At 44.0% G+C, this 24820-nt stretch overlaps 1 protein-coding gene across 7 annotated transcripts in view; it reads right to left on the reverse strand.

Annotated features, from left to right (window-relative positions):
* Positions 1-24820, reverse strand: part of MAPKAP1 (MAPK associated protein 1) — a 224554-nt gene that overhangs the window by 6297 nt on the left and 193437 nt on the right. For 5 of the 7 annotated variants that reach the window (XM_046667870.1, XM_046667842.1, XM_046667848.1 and 2 more), the window contains one exon: positions 19790-19927. The exons of 1 other annotated variant lie outside the window; for it this stretch is intronic. In XM_046667870.1, the coding sequence (XP_046523826.1) occupies positions 19790-19927 (138 nt within the window). Of the gene's footprint in view, positions 1-10769; positions 10918-19789; positions 19928-24820 lie in introns of all 7 variants that reach the window. One more of the 7 variants, XR_006889485.1, reaches the window with a different exon arrangement.

Below are 24820 nucleotides of genomic sequence, written 5' to 3' on the forward strand. Positions count from 1 at the left end.
TCCAAATCCTTCCACACCCCTTTCCTACCACCTTCAGAGTAACCTTGTAATTTCTGGGACTGCTTCCTCATCTGGCCTCTCACTCCACTGTCCTCACATGCCATGGGCCAGCCCACAACACTGCCCACTCCCACGGGCCCACGCCTGGGATGTTCTTTCTCACTGACCTATCTGGAGAAGACCGGCGGATCCTGGGTGACTCAGCTCAACTGGCCCCTCCTTGGGCGGGTCTTCTTATCTCCACTTCTAGGCACCCTTCTCATGTGGCCTCCACACTGTACACGGCCCATCAAAGAAACCTGCTTACCGTATCATGACACCTGCAGTCGTGTCTACACTCCCTGTGCCTGTCCTTTGGACCACACATGCCAATCAGATTCCCTCCTCTCAACAGAGACACAGAGGCCAGCCTGAGCCTGTCTGAGTCCCATGTGAAGCACTCCCTGACCCATCGGCTCATGCTGTCCTTGGGTCTGGGGGACCCTGGTGGCCCTCGAGGAAAGTCCTCTTTCTCTTTAAGCTATTTTGAAGCTGGTTTCCGTTACTGGCAACCAAAGGAGGATTGCTCCCAAGACATGCGGTCGGTGCTTAGCAAACGCTCCCAGACCAAGGAGCAGCCGGTGACGTCTCCAGCCCAGAGGCCTCCTGCAAAGGGCCTCAGAGACAGCCTTTAGTCGCTGGGCAGATCTCAGTGCCGGTAAGATTGAAATTCAGCACAGCCTTTCTATACGGCCTACTCATCCATTGTCCTTTTAATTGAGCACTGGCTGGTCATAGTTATTAATTAATAATATATCACCCATATTACTGTAAGTTCACCTCTTTCCCGGAGAAATCTTCTTGGGGACTTTATTTACAGTAGCTAATTCTTCAGATCTCCAAAAATAAACTGATATATGTGGTACATTTGTGGCCAGAAAAGTTGAGCTGCTGGTATTTTATCCTGGAAACATCATTATGATATACTAATTGTGACTATAAATTCTATATTGAAAAAATTAGCTAATAATTTCTGAAAAACCTCACTTTCAGTTACTTGACAAATTTAGTCTGCTTCTAAATAGTGGTACTAAATTGTTAGAATTCTTAGCTGGAAGTTAATCATTCTGTTAATATATAAATTACTTGTTTCTGATAAGAAAGTGCATCTCATATAAATAGATGCAACTATATTTGTGTACATATGTATGTGTATGCGTGTGTGCTCCTTTATTTTCACAGGATCCATCTTGGAATAAGGGTCTTGGTGACGTCACTGTGTGGAAGGACAATGAGGATACCTTTGTTGGCCATGCTGTGACTGTGCAGAGCCCTCTATGAAGGTCACAGGGCTGTGAAGGACAATCAGAGACACCCCCTCCCAGAGGCCTTACTGCTGACACCTGGCCATGACAGACACAGACACCAGGGCCTGGGGCTAGAAAGGACCAGAAGGTCTTAGGGAGGCCTGCAGGCCTGAAGCTTCGGGGTTCACTGCCCACTGTGATTAGTGACCTCACGGACTATCTAAACCACCTGCTCCCGTGCATCACTGACAAACCAACCCTCAAGGTGCTAGAGTGCGCCCCGCCGTGACACCCGGGGCCCCATTAAAGCCTGCCCCACACTCTTCGGTAGAGCCGACCCTCGACTCGGCATCTGTGAGGCGCAGTCTGCACGGGCCAGGAGCCTCTGGAAGGAACCCTCCTTGGGATGGCGGTGCCTGTGGAGCGTGTCAACTGCGGGCGCACAAAGGGGAGGCCTGCAGTTCATCTGCACGACAGCCACACGGAAAAACTAAAAGGAACTGTCCGAAGCCAAGACTCCTGGAAGGCTGCATATTTGGGCAACCTGAGCACAAACACTCCACCTTCTGTGTTTTGCTGGGCTAGGGGGCTGTGTGTGTCCCTTGCCTGTCCCTAGCACTCGGGCCAGAGGAGGAGGGAAGCAGAAGGACTGATGAGGCGTCCCATTCCTCACCATCCCTCCGAAGCCTCTGATTTATTTGTCCTTTCCAGTGAAAACATTCCCATCACTGAGAGAAGACAGGGAACGTCCTCTGGAGGACTCAGATGTGAATTTCAACAAATCGGCCCTCTCCGATGGTCTTACAATGTGTTAACAGGGCCGTGTTAACAACGGGGTTAGGGTGTGGTGGGACAGCCACAGCAGACGGCCTCTTCTTGCTCTGTGGGAAGACGGCAAGGGCGAGCTCTCCTGGATAAGCTGAGGTTAACAGCAGTAGCTGTCTTCACCCCTCCTGGAGCCATGAGCATGGCCTCCACTCACTCCTCCAGAGCTTCTCCTCTGAGGCGCTCTTCCCTCGCTCTAGAGATTCCTCTCTTTTTCTCTGTTACTTTTCTCTTTCTCTGGATGGCCAGAAGGGCAGTTTTACTCAGTTCTGGCCCTGCCAGGAGCACAGGCTAGTGCAAAGGCCAGAGAAATGAATGCTGAGAGTCAAGTATGATGAACCTTAAGAGGAAGGTAATCGCAGGGAGCTGCCATGGAGACCCCAGGAGGAGATGGCTGGCCTGGACGCGACAGGGCCATCAGAGATAGTTTCTTGGAGGAGGCGACACCTGAGCCGTCTTGGAGGAGGAAGAAAGTCAGCCAGGTAAAGGCTGAGCCAGAGAACAACCAGCACGGTCAGGACAGAGCATGGACAAGCTCACAGGGGCAAGGGGCAGGAAATCTCTGGGGGAGCTCCGAGCAGACAGGGTCACGTAGTGGGCAGGCAGGAGGTGACACAGGGCAGGCACAAAGGACCGGGAATGCCGGATTCACCAGCTGAGGGGAGCCACTAGTGGGCTGTAAGCTGGGCAGCGAAGAGAACGGTCAAACTGTGGTTCCCTGGGGCCTGGAGGCAGGGAGGGAGACTAACTGCCCCAGTCATCCAGGTAGGAGGGTATGAGATTTTGAGCTGGACAAGGGGGCAAAAGGATGCTGAGAAGGGGAGTGACGTGTGAACTACGGAGAAGGTAATGCTGGCAGGACTTGGAGATTCCTCTACAATAGAGTGACAGTTAATAAGCAGAATTCACACGTCTAATTTCACCCACTCCAAAACCTATATACTAAAGTGTAACAAGTTAATTGACCGCTTGCTGGAAACGAATCTATCAATAAACATGAGTAATTTATGCTACGTGGTAAATTTCCACTAGAGGTGTCTGGGAAGAAGGACCACCGGCATTTCAACACCAACAGAACAGACTAAGAACACAAGAAAGAAAAGTCCGCTCTCAAACACCTTATCAGTCTCAGGCACCTCAAGGCTCACCTCAGACACACGAGGAAGAGGGGTCAAATGACCTCCTCAGTGGAGCTACCAGGGCATCTGTCCTGGGTGTTAGAGGGAATCAGAGGTGGGCAGGTTACCCCCGAAATACAAAGAACATTGGCGGCTTTCATAGGAAGGGGTAAGCCATAGGGGCAAACTGTCTTGGTAAAAATGTCAGCTGAGAAAAAATGAGATGTCCGTGTCATTTAAAAGAAAACGCAAAGTCTAATGTTCCAATTAGTTCAAATTATTTTGCTTGGACTGTTAAATTCTGTATGGAAATTAAGGCATGACGACAGCCTGGGATGCAGAGGGGAAAGCGGGCGAGCTCCAGAGTGGGAGACTCAGGATGAAATCCCAGCTCTGCCGTGTCCTTGCACTGGGCCCTCGGCAGGGCACTGTCCCTCCTGGAGCCCAGGTCTGCCCGGCTGAAAAGGAGGAGACAGCATCCGCCAGGCGTCTCACACAGTGCTTGGATGTAGCGGGCTCAATGGTGGTGGTGATCACTCTTACAACTGTGACGGAACTGATATTTGAAGATAAAATGCTCATTACTTTGAAGATTTTGTTTTTAATTGGGCCTTCTTTGAGCAGACCAGCTTTTACAGAGCTGTAGGAATAAAATACAATATAATGGGGTATAAAACGTGGCATTTGAGGACCGGTCACACGCTCAGGGCAGACACTGAAACTATACATCTGCTTTTGAATACTCAAATGGAAATCTGTATGTATATAAATGTATTTACATTTATGTATTTTTTTTTTTCCAAGTGAAACAGAGGAGATGGAATGTAACACTGAGCAGAAACTAATGAGAAGCACAAATGTCAGAAGTGGAGATGTTTGAGCTTTTGTGCTATAATTTATCTTCTGCATTATGAATTTTAACTTAAACAAGAGGCTGTGCTGAAAAAAACAGGTTCCTCTGGTGAATTGAGGGGAGGGGCTGTTCCGAAGCTATTCTCACAGGACGGGCCAGCACGGGCAGAGAGGAACAGCGGCGTGGACAGTCCTGCAAAAGAAATGCTCCCAGACTTGCCCTGCACGTGGAACAGAGGGGACTGTTGGAAGGGAGGCTGCCCCTAGGCGTCACCACTTGCCAGGAAAGCCAAAAATAACTTTTTTCTTTTCAATTAAAAAATTATAAAATATATTTTTAAATTACTAGAAATTTACAAGACAGAGGACAAACCTCCACACTCCACCCCTATGATAGCGACACTCTGGCGCAGTGACATCCATGATCTCTTTTCTAGTCACTCTCACATGACTGTTGTTGCACAGTTGTCATCAGATTGTACACTAAAATTTGTGGCTAAATTTTTTTTAGTTAACATCTTACCATAGGCCTTTCCCTGTCGCCATGTAGTCTCTACAACCCTCTTTTTCAATGGCCGCATTTTATTTCAACATTAAACAGATGTGTACATGGTTCATGCCACCCAGTTCTCTATGGGGCATTTAGTTACTTAGAAAATTGCCAGTATTATAAATAAGGTTAAGAAGAACATCTTTGAGGATTTGGATTCTTTCTCAATTCCTTTACATCAGGCGTGGGTACTTTCTAAAACTGGGTTTCCAGGGTCTGACCTTTTCTGCTCCTCTGGCCTGGAAAGGGCTGGAAAGCTCTCATTGGATTTCTTGCAGGTAACAGATGGGAACACACACTCTTTTAGGCAAGGCTGTATCTTTCTGTAGGCCCTGGAGGAAAGGCTGGGCTGGGATTCTCTGGTCTCTGGGCTGAAAACCCTCTTCAGATCCAGTCTCCACTGTAAGTGGCAGTTCTGAGCTGCTGGTAGGAGCTTCGGTTCAATGTATAATTCAACTGGCGAAGGCTGGCGCTCCGCCCAGAGCACCCCTTGTGGCAGAGGCCCGGGGAACTGTCACGACCTCCCCGACCTCTGAGGCAGGGCTTGAGTCTGACCCATACTTCTGCCTGCATCTTTCAACCCCCCCTCACTCTTTGGCTCTTTCCTATAAACATAATTAAGGCTCTCTGATTATAAATACTCCCCAGACAATGTGATTTCCCTCCTTCCTCTATCTAATTTATTGAAAACACTCTTGTTAAGGTCACTACGACCTCTACACTGAGATCAGTAGATGGTTTGTGGCTTTTACTTTGCTTGGCTTCTCAGCTGTACTGATACCTCTTGATTTCCTCTCTCCTCGGGCTCCCATGGAGCACAGTCACCTGACTCTTCAGTTGACTTCTCTAGTCAACGTTTCTTACATTCCTCTGTGACCTTCTTGTCCTTCATCTGTCTCTTAAATGATGGTCTTCCCCAGTGTCCTATTCTTGACCCTCATGTCTTCTAAATCTACATTTCTCCTTTGTTAGGTTTGCCCCTTAGGTTTTAATTACGACTCATAAGTTGGATGATCGCAAAGCAGATATCTGGCCTAGGCCTTTCTCTGGAGTTTCAGAGCCAAATGAGTACACAGGCCATCTTCGCATGGCCCGCAGTGCAGCATGTCCAGAACCGGCATCAACATTTCCCCTTAAATCGAAAGCTTTGTGAGCTCAGCTGGAGGCCTCACTACTCACCAAGTTCCAGGCATTTGGTGACCTAAATGTTTTTCACTTCCATCTTCCGTCCATCTTGTGACCACAGCCCTCACCCAGGTCCTGACCATCTGTCGCCTCCTCTTTTGTTTTCCTACGTTTGATCACGTCTTCTTCACATCCAAACGTCTACCCACAGGAGCCATCGTTTTAGAGCACACATCTGGCCACGCCACTCCCCGACTTACAGCTCTGCAGCGCTTCTTTTCCTCTTGTCCTCGGAATAAAGGCTAAGTTTCTTAAGGTGATTTTCAAGGCACTAGATCAGCAGTTCTCAACCTTTCTGGTCTTAGAATCCCTTTAAACTCTTCAGCAATATTGAGGAGCACAAAAAGCTTCTGTTCATGTGGATTATATCTATCAATATTTATGGTATTATAAATTAAAACTGAAGACTTTTTTTGAGGAAGATTAGCCCTGAGCTAACTATTGCCAATCCTCCTCTTTTGCTGAGGAAGACTGGCCCTGAGCTAACATCCGTGCCCATCTTCCTTTACTTTATACATGGGATGCCTACCACAGCATGGCTTTTGCCAAGTGGTGCCACGTCCACACCTGGGATCCGAACCGGTGAAGCCCTGGCTGCCGAAGCGGAACGTGTGCACTTAACCACTGCACCACCGGGCTGGCCCCAAAACTGAAGACATTTTAAAAATATTTATTAATAAGAAATAAACTCATTATAAATTAACATGAAAAACTTATTTTTAAATGGAAAAATCCTTATATTTCCCCAAACAAGTTTAATGAGAAGAGTGACATTTTATATTTTTGAAATCTCTTTCATATTTGGTTTAAGAGAAAACAGCTGCAGTCTCTGATCTGCTTTTGCATTTGATCTGTTGTGATATATAGTTTTGGTTACAGCAGATGAAGAAAAGCCAGTCTCACACAGATATGTTTTTGGAAAACGGAGGCATATTTTAACATTCTTCGCAAATATTCTTTGATACTATACCAAATTTGATAAATGGTAGTCTCTTAAAGATTAGTTGCAATGTGGAACCTAAAACCACGTTAATAAATGTTTTTTATTCTGTTACATTAAAATCCATTGGTCTGTCTTACATTCTGGATGCATCTTTTATCCTTGCATGATTTTGTGACATCATGCAGTAGTCTGGAAAATAATGGGTCACTGAGTTATGCAGATCTTCCAACTGTTGACACATTTCATTATACGATGTGAAAAAAATCACATTCATTAATATCAGCACTGATCTCATCAGAAAAGTCTTTAAGCAATGAGAAGCCAAGCTCACAGCGATGGATACAAGTTTTGCAAAATTCTAATTTTTACCTGAAAGCCTGAATTTCATCACTGGTATCAAATACTAGCACTTGTTTTCCTTGAAGTGACAGGTTCACTTCCTTCATTTTCAAGCAGATGTCTGCTAAATACTCAAGTTTGGATAACTATGGTTTGTCAGTCGTTCTTGCAAGTAAAAACGGCATTCCATGAAACAAATGGCTAGTTCAGCTTGCAACTCAAACAACTGTACAAGTGCTTTTCCTTGAGACAAGTATTCTACCCCCGCGCAGCAGAAATGCTTATGTGTACTCAGGAGATGAATTCAGAACAATGGTTTATGAGGTCTTTTGATGCTTCAATTCATGTGTAAGTTGTTCTAACAAAATATCGTACGGCATTTCAGTAACCAAATATTGGTTGAATTTTATTCTTTAGTTTTTAGAGAGGTAGACAAGAAACAAGTTCTGTATCTGGAAGTTTTGTCCTCAGTTTGTGACAAGCTTGAGTTTGCAAGTACTCCTGGGAGGTGAAATTACAACACACGAAACCTCATCTATCCAGAATCCTTGCAGCAGAGAGCCAGGGTGACCTTTGTGCAAAAAACCTTTTCCATTTTAAGCATTAAAATTCCATATTACAAAGTCTCCTCCTGTATTAGAGAATAAGGAGAATAAATTACTGTGTTATCACGTTTATCTTTCTAAGGACTGAATATCCTGATCTCCTCAGGGTGCAAAGGCTCTTTGTCCTGCCACAAAATACTAGTGCACTGCCAGACTACTGGGCTTTCTCAGTTCCTGAACTGCTTTTTAATAGTTTTTGTTTTGTTTTCTTTCATTTTTGGTCACCTCTTGCCAGTTTTCACTTTCCACTGCCTTTAGTAAGTCCTGTCATTCTTTCTCCCTTCTTCTCATTTTCTGTACTTCATATCCTTTAGGAAGAGAAACTGGGTAAGCAAGCGAGGCTCAAGTTTGTCCGATGAGCCTTTACAAATTCAGAGTCAGGGCATGGGGTGCTCTCCCGTCAAAGGAGAACCGACGGCTCAGTGCCTTGGCTTTGTGTCAGCGGCAGAGGAAAGGATACAAAACTGTTACCATGGATATATAACTTTGGACAAGTCATGTAACCTCTTTGAGCCCCACTTATAAGACAAGAATAGCATCTGCCTCATAGAGTTTAAAAATCCTAGGCTTATCAATAGGATTAAATAATTCAAGAATTAAACAATCCGAGGATAAATTAAATAATCCTAGGATGAATCAACAATCCTACAATCCTATAATGTGTATAAACCTTCACAGAGCTGTTGTGAAAATTAAGCAGTGCATATAAAGCCCTTGGACACTGCCTGGCACATGACAGGCTCCCTCTGCCTTTTTATCTTCACTCTCTAAGACAAGCAAACTTTCCCTGTAAAGGGCCAGAGAGTCAATTTTAGGATTTGTGGACCAAGAGGCAAAATTAAGGATATTTTGTAGATATTTATACAAAAGAAAGAAAAAAATTTTCCACATTTTGTATTGGCACAATTCAAAATATAATAATCAAATGCATTTTTTGGGTAATACGGGTCTACTAATGAGAATGATAGAATTTTTTTTCTGGGGTGGGGGAGATAACATTTTGCTTAAATGGAGTTCAAACTTAGTGTTCTCAGCATCAAATCAATTGCAAATGTCCACCTGTAAAACCCATTCCTAGCTCACAGGTCATACAGGACAGGTGGTGGCTAGATTTTGCCTACGGGCTGTAGTTTGCTGATCTCTGCTCAAAGAAGTCTCTCTTATTTCCTTTTTCTTGGCTCATTTGACACAGTTGCTGATGGTGACATTTTGAGTGCTCTTACTTTCTTTGTGTAGATTTGGGTTTCTATCTGGTATTTTTTTTTTTCCAGTCTTTAATATTTCTTACAGTGAAGGTTTAATGGGAACAAATTCATTCATCTTTTTAATGTCTGAAAATATCTTTATTTTACCTTCATTTCTGAAGGATATTTTCACTGAATATAGAATCTATGTTGACAGATTTTCTTTGAGCACTTTAGAGATGTCACTCCATTGTCTTCTGGATTGTATTATTTCAGATGAGAAGTCAGCAATCACTCTTATCTTGGTTTCTCTGGCTGCCTTTAAGATTTTTCTCTTTATTGTCGGTTTTCAGTAATTTAATTATGATGTGCCTTGATATGATTTCCTTTGTTTTATCCTGTTTGGCCTTCATTGGGCTTCCAAGATTGGTGGATTGATAAATGTATATTTTTTTTGCTGAGGAAGGTTAGCCCTGAGCTAACATCTGTGCCAATCTTCCTCCATTTTATATGTGAGTTGCCGCTGCAGTATGGCTGACAAGTGGTGTGGGTCTGCACCTGGGATCTGAACCTGCAAACCCAGGCCGCTGAAGCAGAGTGCGCCAAACCTAACCCCTATACCACAGGGCTGGCCCTTTGGATTGATATTTTTAATCAAATCTGGAATAGTTTTCTCCTCCATCCGAGACTAATTACACATATGTTAGAATATTTGATATTATTCCACAGGCTCTGTTCTTTTCATCTATTTTTTTTTCTCTCTGCTTCAGTTTGAACGGTTTTTGTTGTCCTGTCTTAAAGTTCACTGACGGTGATAGGCAGATTCTGAAATGGCTCCCAATGATCCCGTCTCCCGCTTTTCATACCCTTGTGTAATCTTCTTGTCTTGTTTGTGGGCTAGACCTAGTGACTTTTGACCTTTGATATGCCTGCAGCCTTGTGAGGGACCCTAGCTGGAGGAGCCAGCTAAGCTGTGCTGGATTCCTGACCACAAAACTGTGACAATAAATGCTGTTTTAGGCCACCAAGTTTTGAGGTAATTTGTTCCATGGCAAATTAGATAACTAACACACTGACCTCTTTCCCTAATCTTCCTAATCTGCTCCCATCAGTGAATTTTTTGATTGAGGTATTATATTTCTCAGCTCTAGAGTTTTCATTTGGTTCTTTTTAACAGTTTCCACTTCTCTTCTTTTTGAGTTCTTGTTTTCCTTTAAGTCTTTGACCATATTTATTACAGCTATTTTAAAGTACTTGTCTGCTAATTCTATCATCCCTGCCACTTCCAGCCTGTTTCTACTGATTGATTTTTCTCCTGGTTATAGGACACATTTTACTGCTTCTTTGCATGTCTAGTAATCTTTGATTGAATGTTAGACACTATAAATGTTACATTGTGGGGTGTCTGCATTTTGTTGTCATCCTTTACAGAGTACTGGGGTTTGTTCTGGCAGGCAGTTAATTTACTTGTGGATCAGTTTGATCCTTTCAAGACTCCTTTTTAAAGCACTGTTAGGCAAGGATTGGTGCAGTCTTTAATCTAGGCCTAGTTTAGTCTTATTCCTAAAATATGGCCTTTCTGGGGTCACTACTAAATGCCTTGGATGCTCCACTCTGGTTGGCCAGAACTCTAGTTACAGCTCCCCAGTAGTTGCTCTTTGACTAGCCTTGTGAGGTCCCATGTAGGCATGCACAGCTTACTATACAGCACAAGATTCAAGGGCCTCTTTCACAGTGTAGCTCCCTCCTCTCCATACTTTATTTTGCAAATGTCACTTGCTTCAGCCTTCCCCAACTCTGATCTCTGTCTCCCAGCTCAGTGAGACTGCTATGCTCTCCTTGGGAAACCCTGGAAAAAGGATGAAGTGATAAGCGATCTCACCTCATTTGTTTCCCTTCTCTCAGGGCTCACAGTCCTGTACTGCTTGTTTTCCAATGTCTGAAAACAGTTTCTTCTATCTTGTGTGGTTTCCAGTCAGAAGGGAAAATCTGGTAGCAGTTATCCCATTTTGGAAGCTGCCTATGGAAATCTTGTAAGCAATACATATTGCGATTTTAATGAAAGAACAGCTTACTTTTTCCATGTCTACAAGAATAACTTAAAATCTAAACACTCCAATTATTTATTATGAAAACACAATTTGAAGCTTGGCAGGAGGCGAGGGAAACAGATTTTCTCCATCATTTATCCAGCTGAGAAATCTTTCACACAGAGTTTTTCAGTAGGGAACTGCCCTTACCCTCTTCTCAAATTAGTATCTCTTTTGATGTGAAAATCAAGAAGAAAGAATTTGAGGAAATGGTAATAAACAATCTAGGAAAATGTAAATGTATGCAACTTTTCCATTATACCTAGATAACTGGTTTGTTATTAAGGGTCCATAAGGCCCATGTCAACAACTACGTGAAAATTTAGCAAAAAGAAGGCTTCTCCCAGGAGGAAAAAAAGTTGATACCCCAAAATGTTTTCTAGTCTAACAAATACCAACATTTCAGTCAACAGAAGCAAATTCTTTCTTTTTTGCTTATAAGTCCTAAGGGAAAAATGAAGAAAACTTAGAGAGAAAGTAAGAAAACACAGCGAGTACCTCAGCACCAGCCAATCTGCCTCACAAACACTCTTGCATGTCACACGGTTGGCAAACACGCCCCGCCAGCCTGAGAGCCACTGTAGTTCCTGATGATGAATACGGGAGCTGTGCTGCTCTGATCATCTGTCTGGGGCTCAGGGTAGAGTCTCCTGCCTCCTAAATTCACAGACTATTTACCCTTCCAGACACCATACACTGTACCAAAGCACCTCTTTTCCAGGCTCTACAGAGACAAGCACACTGGTCCCCTCTATCATACGCTGAGGGGAAACAGCAATAGTAGGTTAAAAACAAGAGGCTGGGTCTGCCTTTTCACTACAACCTTGAGAAGTTCTCCATTGTGTCTCCATCTCTCTTTGTTGATGGACCACACTTGCTCTTGGTCAATTCCAAATTCCAGAAGCAACTTTTAAATGCTCAACATGCCCAGGCAGAGTTAGAGAAAGAGTCACTGAGCGCTGACTGTAGCCCCCAGACAGAAGTTCCTGGATTTCTGGTGGATGCAGCAGGGAGCATAAACAGGCATGCCTAGTGCAAACATCAGGTGTCAGTTAATAAGGACCAGGTCAGTCAATGGGAAACAAGCTGGGTTGGTTCCCACCGGCTGAGTTCGCAGGGGCCTGGTCAATGTTATCCAGACCCAGCAAACTGTTCCATGAAACACAGTGATGGCCTATTTCACAGCAGATCACAGCTTGAGGTTACTGGAAACCAAACTGGGTCAAAGAACCTCAGATTTCAGACTGGCATTAGATGATGCAAGCTGGCTCCATACTTAAGTTTTTCTCCACCTTTATCCTGTGGCACACTCCAGGTCTTTCCCTCCCACACACTTGGAAAAAGTGAGGTGGTCTCCCTGGTTGCCTAAACCTGTCTCCCGGGCAGCTCCCTTGTTTTGGAAGGAGATGATAAATAAATCAAAATGCACTAAGCAGCACTTCCACAGGCACTCGCCTCCTTCACTGAATGTGCACCTCATCAATCACACTATTGTCTGCTTGAAAGGCGAGCCTTGTAAATGTCATATCCACTCAGGCCCAAGGAGAGGCGCATCCAAATGCAGCAAGGAGTTTTAATTGGATAGTGTAATTAAACTAAAAAACCCCAGCAGACTCCCTTTGACAGGATAGATGAAGACCCCTTTTAATAGGGCTAGGAAACATATCTGTTAAAAGGATGAGGCACTGCCTGCTCCTGATTGTGCTCCAGAGTACTCTTATGAAAAGGCAATTCAATAACTGGGGCATTTAATATGTTAGAGTCCGTTGTGTTCTGTAATCGAGTAGTACTTACCGTATTTGATCTGGAACTTATGAAATAAGTCCTTGTCAGAGAATAAAAACACAACATAGCTTGTCCACCTAATGTGTGAAGTGCCCGGACCTCCTAGGAATCGACAGAGCCTGAGGATGGGCTGTAGCCCTCCCAGCTATAGCTCCACATAAGCATCAATGCAGTGCCTTACTTACTGGGGCCTACAGTCCGCTGGCCTGGCCATGGATATCCACCCACCCACCTCAGGGTGTAGCTCATTCATCCAGCGGTTGTTAATATCCTCTTCATTTCTCTTTCAAACATTCTCACGAGCATCTAAAGGATATGACAAAATTCCTGGGTACTTCTTCCTTTAGGGACTGGAATCCTTGTCACATCAGCATGTGTGTGTGTTTTCTCTGCTAGAACCACCCCCCTGTCAAATACGGAGAAAAGACACCAGGTGGTCAGAGGATTCAATGCATCGGGTGGGGTGTGCTCAAGTCGATTTTAGTAACAAAACCTGAGTCCCTCTGCCACTCTCCTTGCCCTCCTTTGTTGCGAGAGTCCCTCTGCCACTCTCCTTGCCCTCCTTTGTTGCGAGAGGGGGTGGAGGATCCACACACAGGCACATTCAGAGACATAGACACACACTAGAGGCCTGCAGCTCCACAAGCAAGGTAACAAAGTTAGTGAGAACACATGAAGAGGTCTGCTTCTGCACAGGGCTGGCTCACAAGCAGACTGTAACAATCCTTTTCAGATAGAATGCTAGTGTCCCAAGGACAAGGTCAGGGAAGCCAGCATCTGGGTGGATCAAGACAGCCTCTGAGCCGGGGCTTGGAGGCGAGATTTCAGATTTCCCCATCCACAGCTTTCCAAAAAGTCAGACGCTGTGCTTTATTTACAAAAACCTCAAAGTCAGTTTGCCCAGGCTCTCAGACTGATTTTTCTTTTTTAAGGATGGTGAAGGTTTGTTTGATGACTGCTTTTACTCTCCCATAAAGCCTGTTTGGAGCTCTGGCTGCAAACCTCTGAACACTCTTAATACTGGTCCTTCACTATGAGCTGATGAACCCATTAAGGACATATAAGTGAATGCTTATAATCTATGAAAACTGGATACTGAATTAAACCATCAAATACCTTTCGGTTTAAATGAAAACTACATAAAAGCATTTCAGCCATCAACTTGGCTATCACTTCTAGCCAGTATGAATTCTGCTGGAAAAGCTATTTTCCTGCAGATGTGGAATTCAATGGGAAAGACTGACTCGTGTACCAACATCAATCAAAATGTCGACTTCCCTGGCAGCTCTCAACAGTAAGGCAGGTTCAAAGGTCACAGGATAAAGAAAAAGCCAAGCTCTGGTTCAGCTCTAATATCTCCTCGGTAGAAGTCTTGCAAAAGTACCCCCTTCTGTATTAGCCTTGCTTTCATTAATCTTCTTGCCATCTTCTTTAACTAGTCATGCAGAACCGCTCGATAGCAAGACGTATAATGGGGAAGGCCCTGTGCCTATTACCACGTTAACATTCTCTTAAGCCCCAGTGCAACAATGGAACGGGAAGGCGAAGGAAATCGGCAACTGCTGGGTGCAGTGCAGGCAATTCAATTACAGCCCGGGCTTACCTATGTACTTCTGACCTATAAAACACAAGAGGCCTTTGTGTCTAACTGGCTCGGCCATTAAGGTTGCTGAAGATCACAACAATGCTGATCTTTTCTGTTTAAGCTAAATCAATGTGGACAAATCATTATTCAGTAGCTTTAATTTAATTAGTAAATTAAATACACTACTTTACAGATCTTGTCAAGTACTTATGAAACGAAAGATTCATTTAAGTGGGAGGTCACCAACAACCCCAGCTAACTTAACTCATAACCTTAACTGAATCTCATCTCAAATATCCAGCAGCTTCTACTCACGAGGGTTTAACAGTCTCCTGCAGTTGTGGTTAACTCATAACCCCAAGGAGTCCCATCCTGGATCCAAACAGTGTTTTGGACATAAAAAGCAAACAAACAACCCCCCACCAGCATAACCAGCATCAACAGAATCAGATTTCCTTTAAATTGTACTATTGCAAGAGAACGTAATCAGGTTACCTCTATTATGTTGCTTCCTTAAGATTTTATATTATCTATACTTAATTGAGATACAGAGCCCTTTTCAGCTATAAAGATGACAGCTACTTTATTAAGGTTTAAATCTGATTTCTTAATGATAGGCTGCTTCCTTTAAAGACTCTAAACCTGCACAACCTTCCTATGATAAGACCAGACCAGGCATGGTTGATGTGGCACTTTATTTAAATCCAGTCTGAGAATCTCTGATGGGTGCCAGTTTCACAGAAAGGCCCCTTGCTTTTGTCTCACTGTTGGAACCGAGGCTAGCACTGGAAAGGGAGCCACGCACTCAAAGCCTTTGTCTAGACCTGTGTCAGGATGGAGAAGTATTCCTGATACGATTCAGCCATGGTAGTTTCTGATATGCAAACATTCTCCTCTCCTACGTGCCGTACACATCTTTGCTCAGTCAAAATGAATTAAAATTAATTCATCTGCTAGAGGTCTGCGACATCCTTCAAAATAGCAAAAGATATCCTAAGGAGTGGCAAAACCAGACTGCGAAATCACTGATTTGAATAATAATGGCAGCAGGCAGCTTTTTTATTTTTTAATCTAGAAAGGCAGAATTTATTCTTAATTTCTCAAGGCTTTTGATACACAGATCTTCTCAAATAACTCTTGTAAGAGTCCATATTGATATGTACAATGTTTTTGAGGCATGCATCTATTTAATCATTAAGTTCCAGGTCCTTAAACACTCACAGGGACAGAGCAATAAATCTTCCCTCTGAAACACGGCCTAAGAGGGAGAAGTTAGGGACAGGACAGAGAGCCACAGAACTGCCATTCGTGGAGGAGGCTTCAAAGTCTGGGTCTTTCTGATTCTACAAACATGTAATTATGTGTTTCACTGCAGGCGCTGTAATACTCAGTGCCTTTGCCAAGTCAGCTATTCACGTACTTTTCGGATATGGCATCAATTAAACTTGAGCTGTGTTCCTTATGACGACCAAATTAATGGTTTGACAGTGGCTTTCTCAATAAACACTGCAAACTGGCCATATTTGAAGGTTTTAAAAACCATTTCTTTTCTGTTCAAAATTCTGACAAACATGTCTCAAGTAAAACCGGGGACAACTTCATTATCCTCCCAACACTTAATGCTTTTCTGTAAAGAAGTCTGTTTAATAACACGTCTGCTCTGTTTCCACAACTACATTATTCCAGTTGGTCACACGTTCCAGTCTTCGGCAAGACACTTGTGTTAGGAGAGATAAAAACATGAAAAAGGAAATATATTGCAGAAATCAAAAACCTTATCTATTCTAGACTCTCTCTTTGCCATAATTCATTCAAGAAGGCCCCAAGAATAATTTTTGATGTAAACTCAGCTACAAACATACATCACTATGCTGATAAAAATCACAGGCTAAACTTATGAAATATAGTGACTTTCATTTCTTTAGTGCTGTTAAAATAACTTTTTTCTAAGGTTCAACAGACACAAAAGATAAAAAGGGTTACCATTAATCCTTTATAAAAAAAAAAAGAGGAGGAGAAGAAGCCCGTAGATTAATTCTGTGCTCTGATGATGGTCTCGAAGATGAACTTTGTAGATTAACTCACTGAATTAATTTGATGAAGATACTGGAAATCGTAAAACAAAAAACAACACAGCATCAAGCTGATTCATTTAATATCTCTTTGGGCACTTTGCAATATAAATTATGTTGACTAACTTTTGGTTTCTAAATTCTGGCCTCACTAAGTTCAGTCAAGACAACAGGCGTTCATTGAGGACGACTGTGCAGGCATGTGCTAGGGGCTGAGGACAGAGAACCCAGTCCCTGGGTCGATGAGTTCAGCAGGGAGATGAGAGGGCGATAGAAGGGCTGACCTCAAAGAGATAAACACAGCACATTGTGTGAGATGCTCTACCAGAGATGTGTGCAAACTCTGGGGGGCGAAGTTAGAGAGCCTGGCCCTGGAGCTGGATCTTGAAAAATGAGTGGGCTGGGGGTGGGGAAATGAAGGTGACCGTAAGGTAGAGGGAGGGTCAGAGCGGAGGTGTATTCCAGGCAGCGGGAATGGCAGCAGCACAGAATTCAAGGTGTGTTTGTGTGTCAGTAGTTCACAATGCCCACGGCCTGAGTTCAGGATGGGAAATTCTGGGCTATGAGCCTGCAGTGGTCAGCTGGTGGTCAATGTTTGTAAAGGCTATGCTGAGGAGTCTGACTTTATTCTGTAAGCCTATAACTTTCAAACCTTTTTTTTGGTGAGGCAGATTCGCCCTGAGCCAACATCCGTTAGCCAATCTTCCTCTTATTTTTTTTCACTTGAGGAAGGCCAGGCCTGAGCTAACATCTGTGCCAATCATCCTTTTCTTTTGTATGTATTTTGTATATTTTCCACAGCATGGTTGATGAGTGAAGTAGGTCAGCAGCGCCTGGGATCTTAACCTGCGAACCTGGGCCACTGAGGTGGAGTGAGTGGAACTTTAGCCACATGGCCGGCCCCAACCTTTTTTTTAAGCAGCAAAATCTTTTTTATCAGTTGACTCTTTAAATGAAGAATCTCAAAATAGGAAAGAAGAAAGTGGAGCTCCTTTGGTTGAAGGGAGGCCTCATGCCCAACTCTGTGCACACACACAGGCGCTTGAGGTCCCCGGGGACGTAGGGCTCTGAGAACACGGTGTGAAAAGCACTGTGATGGGGCAGGGACTTACCAAGTGTTTTACTGGGGCGGTGCACTTCTTTGCTCCAGGTAGTGTCACAATTTCTAGATCTTTGGAGCCAGAGTGGGAGGAGGAAACCCGCAGGAGACCCACACGTGTGGTTTTTACACAGACCCATCCAGTAGGTCTGAACATAAGACAAAACACTCTCTTGCTGGATGGTCAATACTGAAATGGTGGGGCCTATGTCTGTTCTCTATTTCCAACGCTCGGAACTTTGCCCCACTCACCGAGCTGTGTAATCACTACTTCTTGACTGAGTGATGCCAGGAGGCAGCAGGGAGGTGGTGGCCCACTAGGCCGGGTGTGGTGCGCCCTTTGCCTTCCAGCGCCTGAGTCCACCCCGCCTTGGCACAGCGAGTGTCTCAGTGTGAGTGTAAGAGAAACCTGAATCCTCTCTCTAGCTCTTCCCTAGCCTTTCGACTCCAGCTTATCCCTCTATGCAACACGTAAGTGATTGCCTTTCATTTCTCAGAGACATGGAGAATTGATAAAATGTTACTTTTCAAAGCATACTGAATTCTTGGGAAGAAAGATGCTAGAACAATGACATCTTTATTGGCTGACAAGCTGGAGTGAGAGGGATTAGGAAGATGTTTATCTAAAGGCAGGAGGAATCTGGCAGCCTTGGGGAAAGGGCCCCAGAGCAGCAGGCAATTTTCTCACCAGCCCCTTCTGGCAGCCATCTTGCAGAGCTGAGGCCTCACTGGGATGACAGGAATGGTGGGAAGGGGGGTGGCAGGACATTACTCCTTTCCCCTTGTACTACTAGGTGCTCCCTTCTTGCCAAGCTGTAGGTTAATGAGTTGAAAGGAGGGGCCGGCCCAGTGGCACAGCGGTTAAATTCGCACATTCTGTTTCTCGGGCGGCCTGGGTTCACCGGTTTGGATCCCGGGTGCGGACATGGCACTGCTTGGCAAAAGCCATGCTGTGCTAGGCGTCCCATGTACAAAGTAGAGGAAGATGGGCATGGATGTTAGCTCAGGGCCAGCCTTCCTCAGCAAAAAAGAAGAGGATTGGTAGTAGTTAGCTCAGGGCTAATCTTCCTCAAAAAAAAGAAAAAAAAAGAGTTGAAAGGAGGAGACTATGTAGCCCAGCATCGCTGAATCTGACAAACAATTAAATACCCAGCATAACTGAGGCAATGGGCACGTGCCAGTCTGTAGGCCCCCTCCAGGGGACTCTGTGCTCTCTAGGCCCCACTGTAGTCAGTATTATCTCAAAAACTTTAAGCATATCATAAATGGTTGCTGGCCTTTACATTCCCTATTGTTCCTTTTGAGTATACCATTCCTTATAACATTTGTTCTCAAATTTAGTGGACACTGGAAAAAAGGGGATTAACAAAAACAGATGCTCAGTTCGTACTCCAAGTTACTGAATCAGAACCTACTAGGGTGGGCCTTGGGGAGCTGCATTTAAATACACCCAGCAGGAAATGCTGATATGTACCAGAGTCTGGGAATCACTGTCTTCTAGGCTTCTCCAGGCAACTAACAAATCCTTATATAGTTTAAACTTTTTTCTTTCATGGAGGAATTTCAGTGTGATCTGTGTCCTTTCTGGCCCTTGATGGGACTCAAGTCCTAAAAATGATTACTCTAAATACTCCACTCAATTACTCAACTGCAAAAATATAATACGCCAGAATATACAACCAGACTGTATCTTCTTTGATAATCTAAGCAGAGGAGTGCCAACCCGGCGGTGATCTCTTCTGCAGGATCAGGCAGGAGTTTAATTACGAGCTGGTAGGTCATGCAGCTGTCAATAATCTGGAGGGTGTTGACACTTTTGGCATGATGGATATCTAAATCTAGTTTTCAGATGTCGCAGGAAGTCCCCCAGCTTCCCCTGATCTGGGAAGAAGGGAGGCAGGCCCATGTCTGACTGGGCAAGTCCCCCAAATGAGAAGAGGAAGGGAGCACAACGTGAAATGAGGGCTCTGGTGGGTGCAAATTCTCAGCAGGAATCTGCTCCTCATGCCCCCAGCCCCAAGGGTGGGGCTACTAAGGTCGGGAGCCTGGCTGGAAGCTTCTCTGCTGCCATCAAGACTGAACAGGATGGGGACCCATGTCAGGCTCTGGGCACCATAACACAATCCCGTTTGATTAAAAGAAATTTCTGGTAATGAATTAAACAGACCCAAGGGAAAAAGGACACAGTGGCAATATATTCTCCTGGCACCCAGCACACAGAGGGGAAGAGGGGGAAGAGAGAAGGAGACATAAATAAAGAGGACTACTCACTAGGGCTTTTTTCTTCAGCAAGGTCACAGGCACAGAGCAGGTCAGAATCGATTGAGATGGGTTTCTGCTTAATCCAAAACTTAGTGCTGGCTTTCTGATTTGTAACAGGGTCTATCTCTACTTTGTCTCCAGAGATACCTGTAAGGCCAAAGGGAGGACAAAAAAGAAGCCACAAGAAGTGGAAGGTGTAAGTGATTTCAGTGTAATCATTTGACCTGTTTTCTAAATCCTAAATTGGATCGACATGAGCTCTTTCTTAAGGCTTTGGGGAATGTCCTTAAGACAGACATAAGGAGACTCCAAATGACACGCAGAAGTTGCACAGTCTGGTTTCCTGGGTGAGTCAGTTGGGGGGGGTACAACCAAAAACGATATAAAAAGGAATTAAGAAATATGCCTTCTTAGATGTAACACAGACACAATATAGAGTTCACCTACACATTGTTAGCTCTATATTACCTCTATATCGTAATGAAATAAACTATAATATAAAGTGCACTTAAAAGCCAATTTTGATCAGCGGTCTTTTTTGTTTTTTTTGAAGATCTGGGTTGGACAGTTAAATCTGTAATCTCACTGTGTCTAAATAGCTGAGCTACCAATGAAGGGTTTCTGACTTGGAAAAATCTTACCCACTAAAAATAGGAAAAATCTCCCTCTTCCCTTCTCTGACACTAAGCAACCATCCAAGCTATATTTAAAGGAAGTCACGGGAGGATCAAAGGGTCCTTTACATAAAGCCTTCCACGTTCCGGTCTTAGAGCCCGGCTTCAGGCTGTGGAGGTCACTGCTGCTCTGCGGAGGGAGAGACAGCACTGGGTGTGAGCTTTATGCCACAAAGACTTTGTAACAGGAATCCAGAATGTCAACTACCGGCACTTCAGGTTTCATTTTCAGAGCTGTGACAGACATAACACATTGTACAGTGACTGGGAGCAAAGGTGTTAGGAGAACAAAGGTAACGCCAGCGATGGAAGGTATCCTGGGATAACTGGGAAACGCACAGCAATTGCTCTCCCGGTGTCACTGCGCAGAATGTGCTCAGCCTGACACACACCAGCTAGGCTAGATGCTCTTTTTCCTCTTTCACCAAAAATTGAGGAATCTGTTCATGAAGCGAGACAAAAACCTTCAATATGCCTTCCAGAGTGGGCCCCAGATGGAATCTTGAAAGTAATTAATTTTTAGGCCATAGTTTAAAGGTCAGGGTCAAAGTGGAAAAAAGCAAAATGAAGTAAAGATATAAGAAATAATTAAAACAATCAAATGTACATACTGCAACAGAAATGACTCAGTTAACATATTTCATCCTATGGCTCGTACTCAGAAATTTTTCAATACAATGTGAGAAAACTTAGTAGGCCAAAAGAAAAAGCAGATATATGGGACAGCTCAATTAAAAAAAAGACACTAAAAACCCCAAACATACAACGACTGTAGTCTGAGAGCAAATTTAAAACTAACAAAGAAAACAAATACAAACAAATTTCTATGATGGGGTGTGCCACACACTCCATTGGTTTCTATTTCATTTTATAAATAAAGAAATCCCAAACAGTGTCAGACAAAGGCAAGAGCCTGTACGGACAGGCTGCAGCGGAGGCTCGTCCGCCGTCTTCGGAGGAGACGACACAGCAGGGTCGCTTCACCCTGGTCATCACTGTGTGGTCTCTGGAAAAGACGAACAATTGGTATTTTTTTATTAATCGAATGCTGGAATTTGTCATTAGACATATTTCAGGAACACCATATTTCAATTAGGCATAATGTCATAAGTCCAATTGACTCTGGACGTTCAGGTCTAGATGACTTCAGGAGGGCGAGAATCTATCAGGAGACCAATTTTATTACATTTCACTTAAAATAGATTACGACTACCCAGTTACACTCTTCCCTCCAATTTGGTCATTAATTGTTAAAGATCTGGACATTTCTATAGTTCCCTGAAAGAAGAAAAGTACTTAAGCCATGGTTGTTGGTAGCAAGTGTTTTTTTTTTCCTCCCCTCCTTCTTCTGCTTCTTATTTTGACATATGTAAAAGTCAAAACGAGCAGAGCAAAATAAATGTGCATATCTCTTATGTGGAATAAACCCTGCCCCACATGCCTTTGTCAGAAAGAGAGGGGAAAAAAATCATCACCAGAGAGACACGGTTTTAAAATTTTGTTCCACGGCCCTGCAACTCCTGAAGACGTAGTCAGTCAATATTGTTAATGTACCTTGTTAATTTGATAGGATTTGTCAGGTAACTCCACTGGAAAATTATATAAAACTGTTCCAGATGAAAAGATGATAGTGACATGAATTAAAGTGATAGAACAATAGTGGAATATAAACCAGAAATGACACCCAAAGTGGCTGTTGATTTATTGCCATACTGAGTTTGGTTCTGGGCTCCCATGTATATTAGTGCTACAAATCTGGGTCCATTTAGCAGAGGGATGCTCATACATACATCACCAGCTCCTGCTCCAAGCCAAGGTCACTCCCCATTGCATCAATCTTTTCAACAGAACCTACTTCACAAAGCAGGACTTTTGCAACCATCTCAGATGTAGCAGACTCTCATCCTCTTCCATCTTTCTTTTATCATGTAAAGTACACTTTAACTTCTATTATTTTTATCTGCAAATTGTTACGGTATAGTTCATCCATTATGGGCAGTATCTCCGCATCAAGTGCCCACGCTCTGCACGGCCACAAGAACACTTTCCAATGATGCCCTTTCCTGGGGTTATTGTGCAGTCACTGTTCACAGAGGGGAACCCCAAGTCTGGGGTTTGAGAATGGAAATGTGGGAGACGTATGCATTAGGTTCAACATGGGCAGGCAGGTGGAACACCATTTAAACAATTGGTGTGTTCCAAAAAAGTTGCATGTAATCCGATTTTTTTCTGAATCAAATCACATTTTCCCACTGACTTCTAGTAGCAGAAATACTTGATCTTCATGTTGGATTTATCTGTAATTGGCAGGGGCTCCCAGCACTTTAGTTTTAAGTTTCTCTGCCCTGCAGACTTTCAGTCAAGTAGTTAATGATCTGTAAAACACTCGCCTGCCTAAAGGAGTCACTGTTCAAAGGAACCTGAAGGGTAATCTTTCCTGATGGAGAAAATCCTTCTGTACATTAAATAATCTCACTCCGCTTGAGATGTGTGTGCGTCTGTTTCTTAAAGGAGGGCCCCATATGCCCCTATCTGCCCTTGCTGGACAAGCAGCAGCCCTCTGCTTCCAGTCCTGGAGGGCCTGAGGCAGCCCACGGTCGGAGCCCACTTTCCCGAGCACACCCAGACCCCACTGCTGAACAGAGTCCACAGAATTCAGTGTGGAAGCAAAGACAGACCTCTCTGGTCCTGGCCTGGGAGCCCGAGGTCTTCTTGTTGGTGGGAAGGAGGAGACAGTCTCGTGGAGAGGAGGCCAGTTAGGAGGCTGGGGCCGCAGTCCAGGCCAGGGGCAAAGATGGGTGAACGCAAACTGGCACCAGCTATGTGCCATCACGGTTAGAAATCCTGTGTGCGCGTCGATTCAAATCTCACAGTGTGGTGAGAAGGTGGTTACTATGTTTATCCCTACTTCACAGATGAGGAGACTGCAACACAGGGAGTCAAGTAACCTGCCTAAGATCATACCACTGACAAGCAGCAAAGCTGGAATGTGAAGCACGCCAGGAAACTGGGTTCCAGAATCTGTCCTCTCAGCCACTGCACTAGCCTGCAAGGACTGTGCTAGGTGTCTTACATAACACACCCCAGGAGACATGAAGGTGCTTGTCAAAGGTTGGGGAGCTTCTTAGTGGAAATGCCATTTCCACCCCGAGCTCTCTGCTTCCCAAGTATGGCACTTCTCCCCACTCAGCACGGCCTCATTCTGCCGAGATGTAATAAGGAACACTGCCCAACTAAGTCTTTAGTCTCCTCTCTCAATTTTCACCAAGGAACAAATAAAGATCCAAATGTGCCAATAAATGCACATCTATTTTTGTTCATATACAGCAAACTGGAGCATGAAAGCCAATCAATATTCTTCTTTTTGATCACTGAGCATGGTTTTGATTTCCTTTGGTAAAATTTTTGTGTAAAGTCACTGAAGGAAGGGCAGAGGCACTCCTTAAAGTGTCACTTTTGCACTTTTTTTTTTCTTTTTGGTGAGGAAGATTGGCCCTGAGCTAACATCTGTTGCCAGTCTTCCTCTTTTTGCTGAGGAAGATTGTTGCTGAGCTAACATCTGTGCCCATCTTCCTCTATTTTCTATGTGGGACACTGCCACAGCATGGCTTGGTGAGCAGCGTGTAGGTCTGTGCCCAGAATCTGAACCTACAAACCCCAGGCCGCTGAAGCAGAGTACGTGAACTTAACCACTATGCCACTGGGCCAGCCCCAGTTACGCACTATTTTTAAGTAATTAAAGTTATAAACATATGTCCAAGAAAACAAGAGAAGCTGGCTTTTAAGTTTACATTTCTCTAACTTAAATGGCCGACAACAGAGGAATAGTTAATCCAACAATGATGGACTACAACACAACCATGAAAAATTATGTATGAGAAAAGCTTTGACTTGGAAAAATTCTTATGACACTAAGTAAAAAGGACAAGGCAAATATTTATAAAAAAGAGATCAAAAGGATATGCTCCAAACTGGTAACAGTGGTCAACTCTGGCTAGTAGGATTACGTCCTTTCCTTTTCTGTATTTATCAAAAATAAAAGTTTCACTAAAAATGAAAACATCACTTTAAAAATTGACATTCTTTTGGTTTCTGCTTCAGAATTCAGCACTCTTTTCCAACTCTTAAAATGTGGGGAAGGAGTATGTTGAATTCTCTAATTGATAATCATGAAAAGCGATCCTAAACTGAAGACTACTTCCATCTAGCAGTTCCCAAGTACCCAAGGACTGAGCTGCTGGGAGGGGTTCCCATGAGCTGTATTATGCCCAACCCGGTGCCACTCTCACAAATGGTGCCCAGCAGGCTCCACCCTCCAGCCATGGCAGGGAGGAAGAAGAGCGCACGGGGGCTGGCCCGAAGTGGC

The sequence above is a fragment of the Equus quagga genome, chromosome 1 (genome assembly GCF_021613505.1).
Source record: "Equus quagga isolate Etosha38 chromosome 1, UCLA_HA_Equagga_1.0, whole genome shotgun sequence".
Lineage (NCBI taxonomy): Eukaryota > Metazoa > Chordata > Mammalia > Perissodactyla > Equidae > Equus > Equus quagga.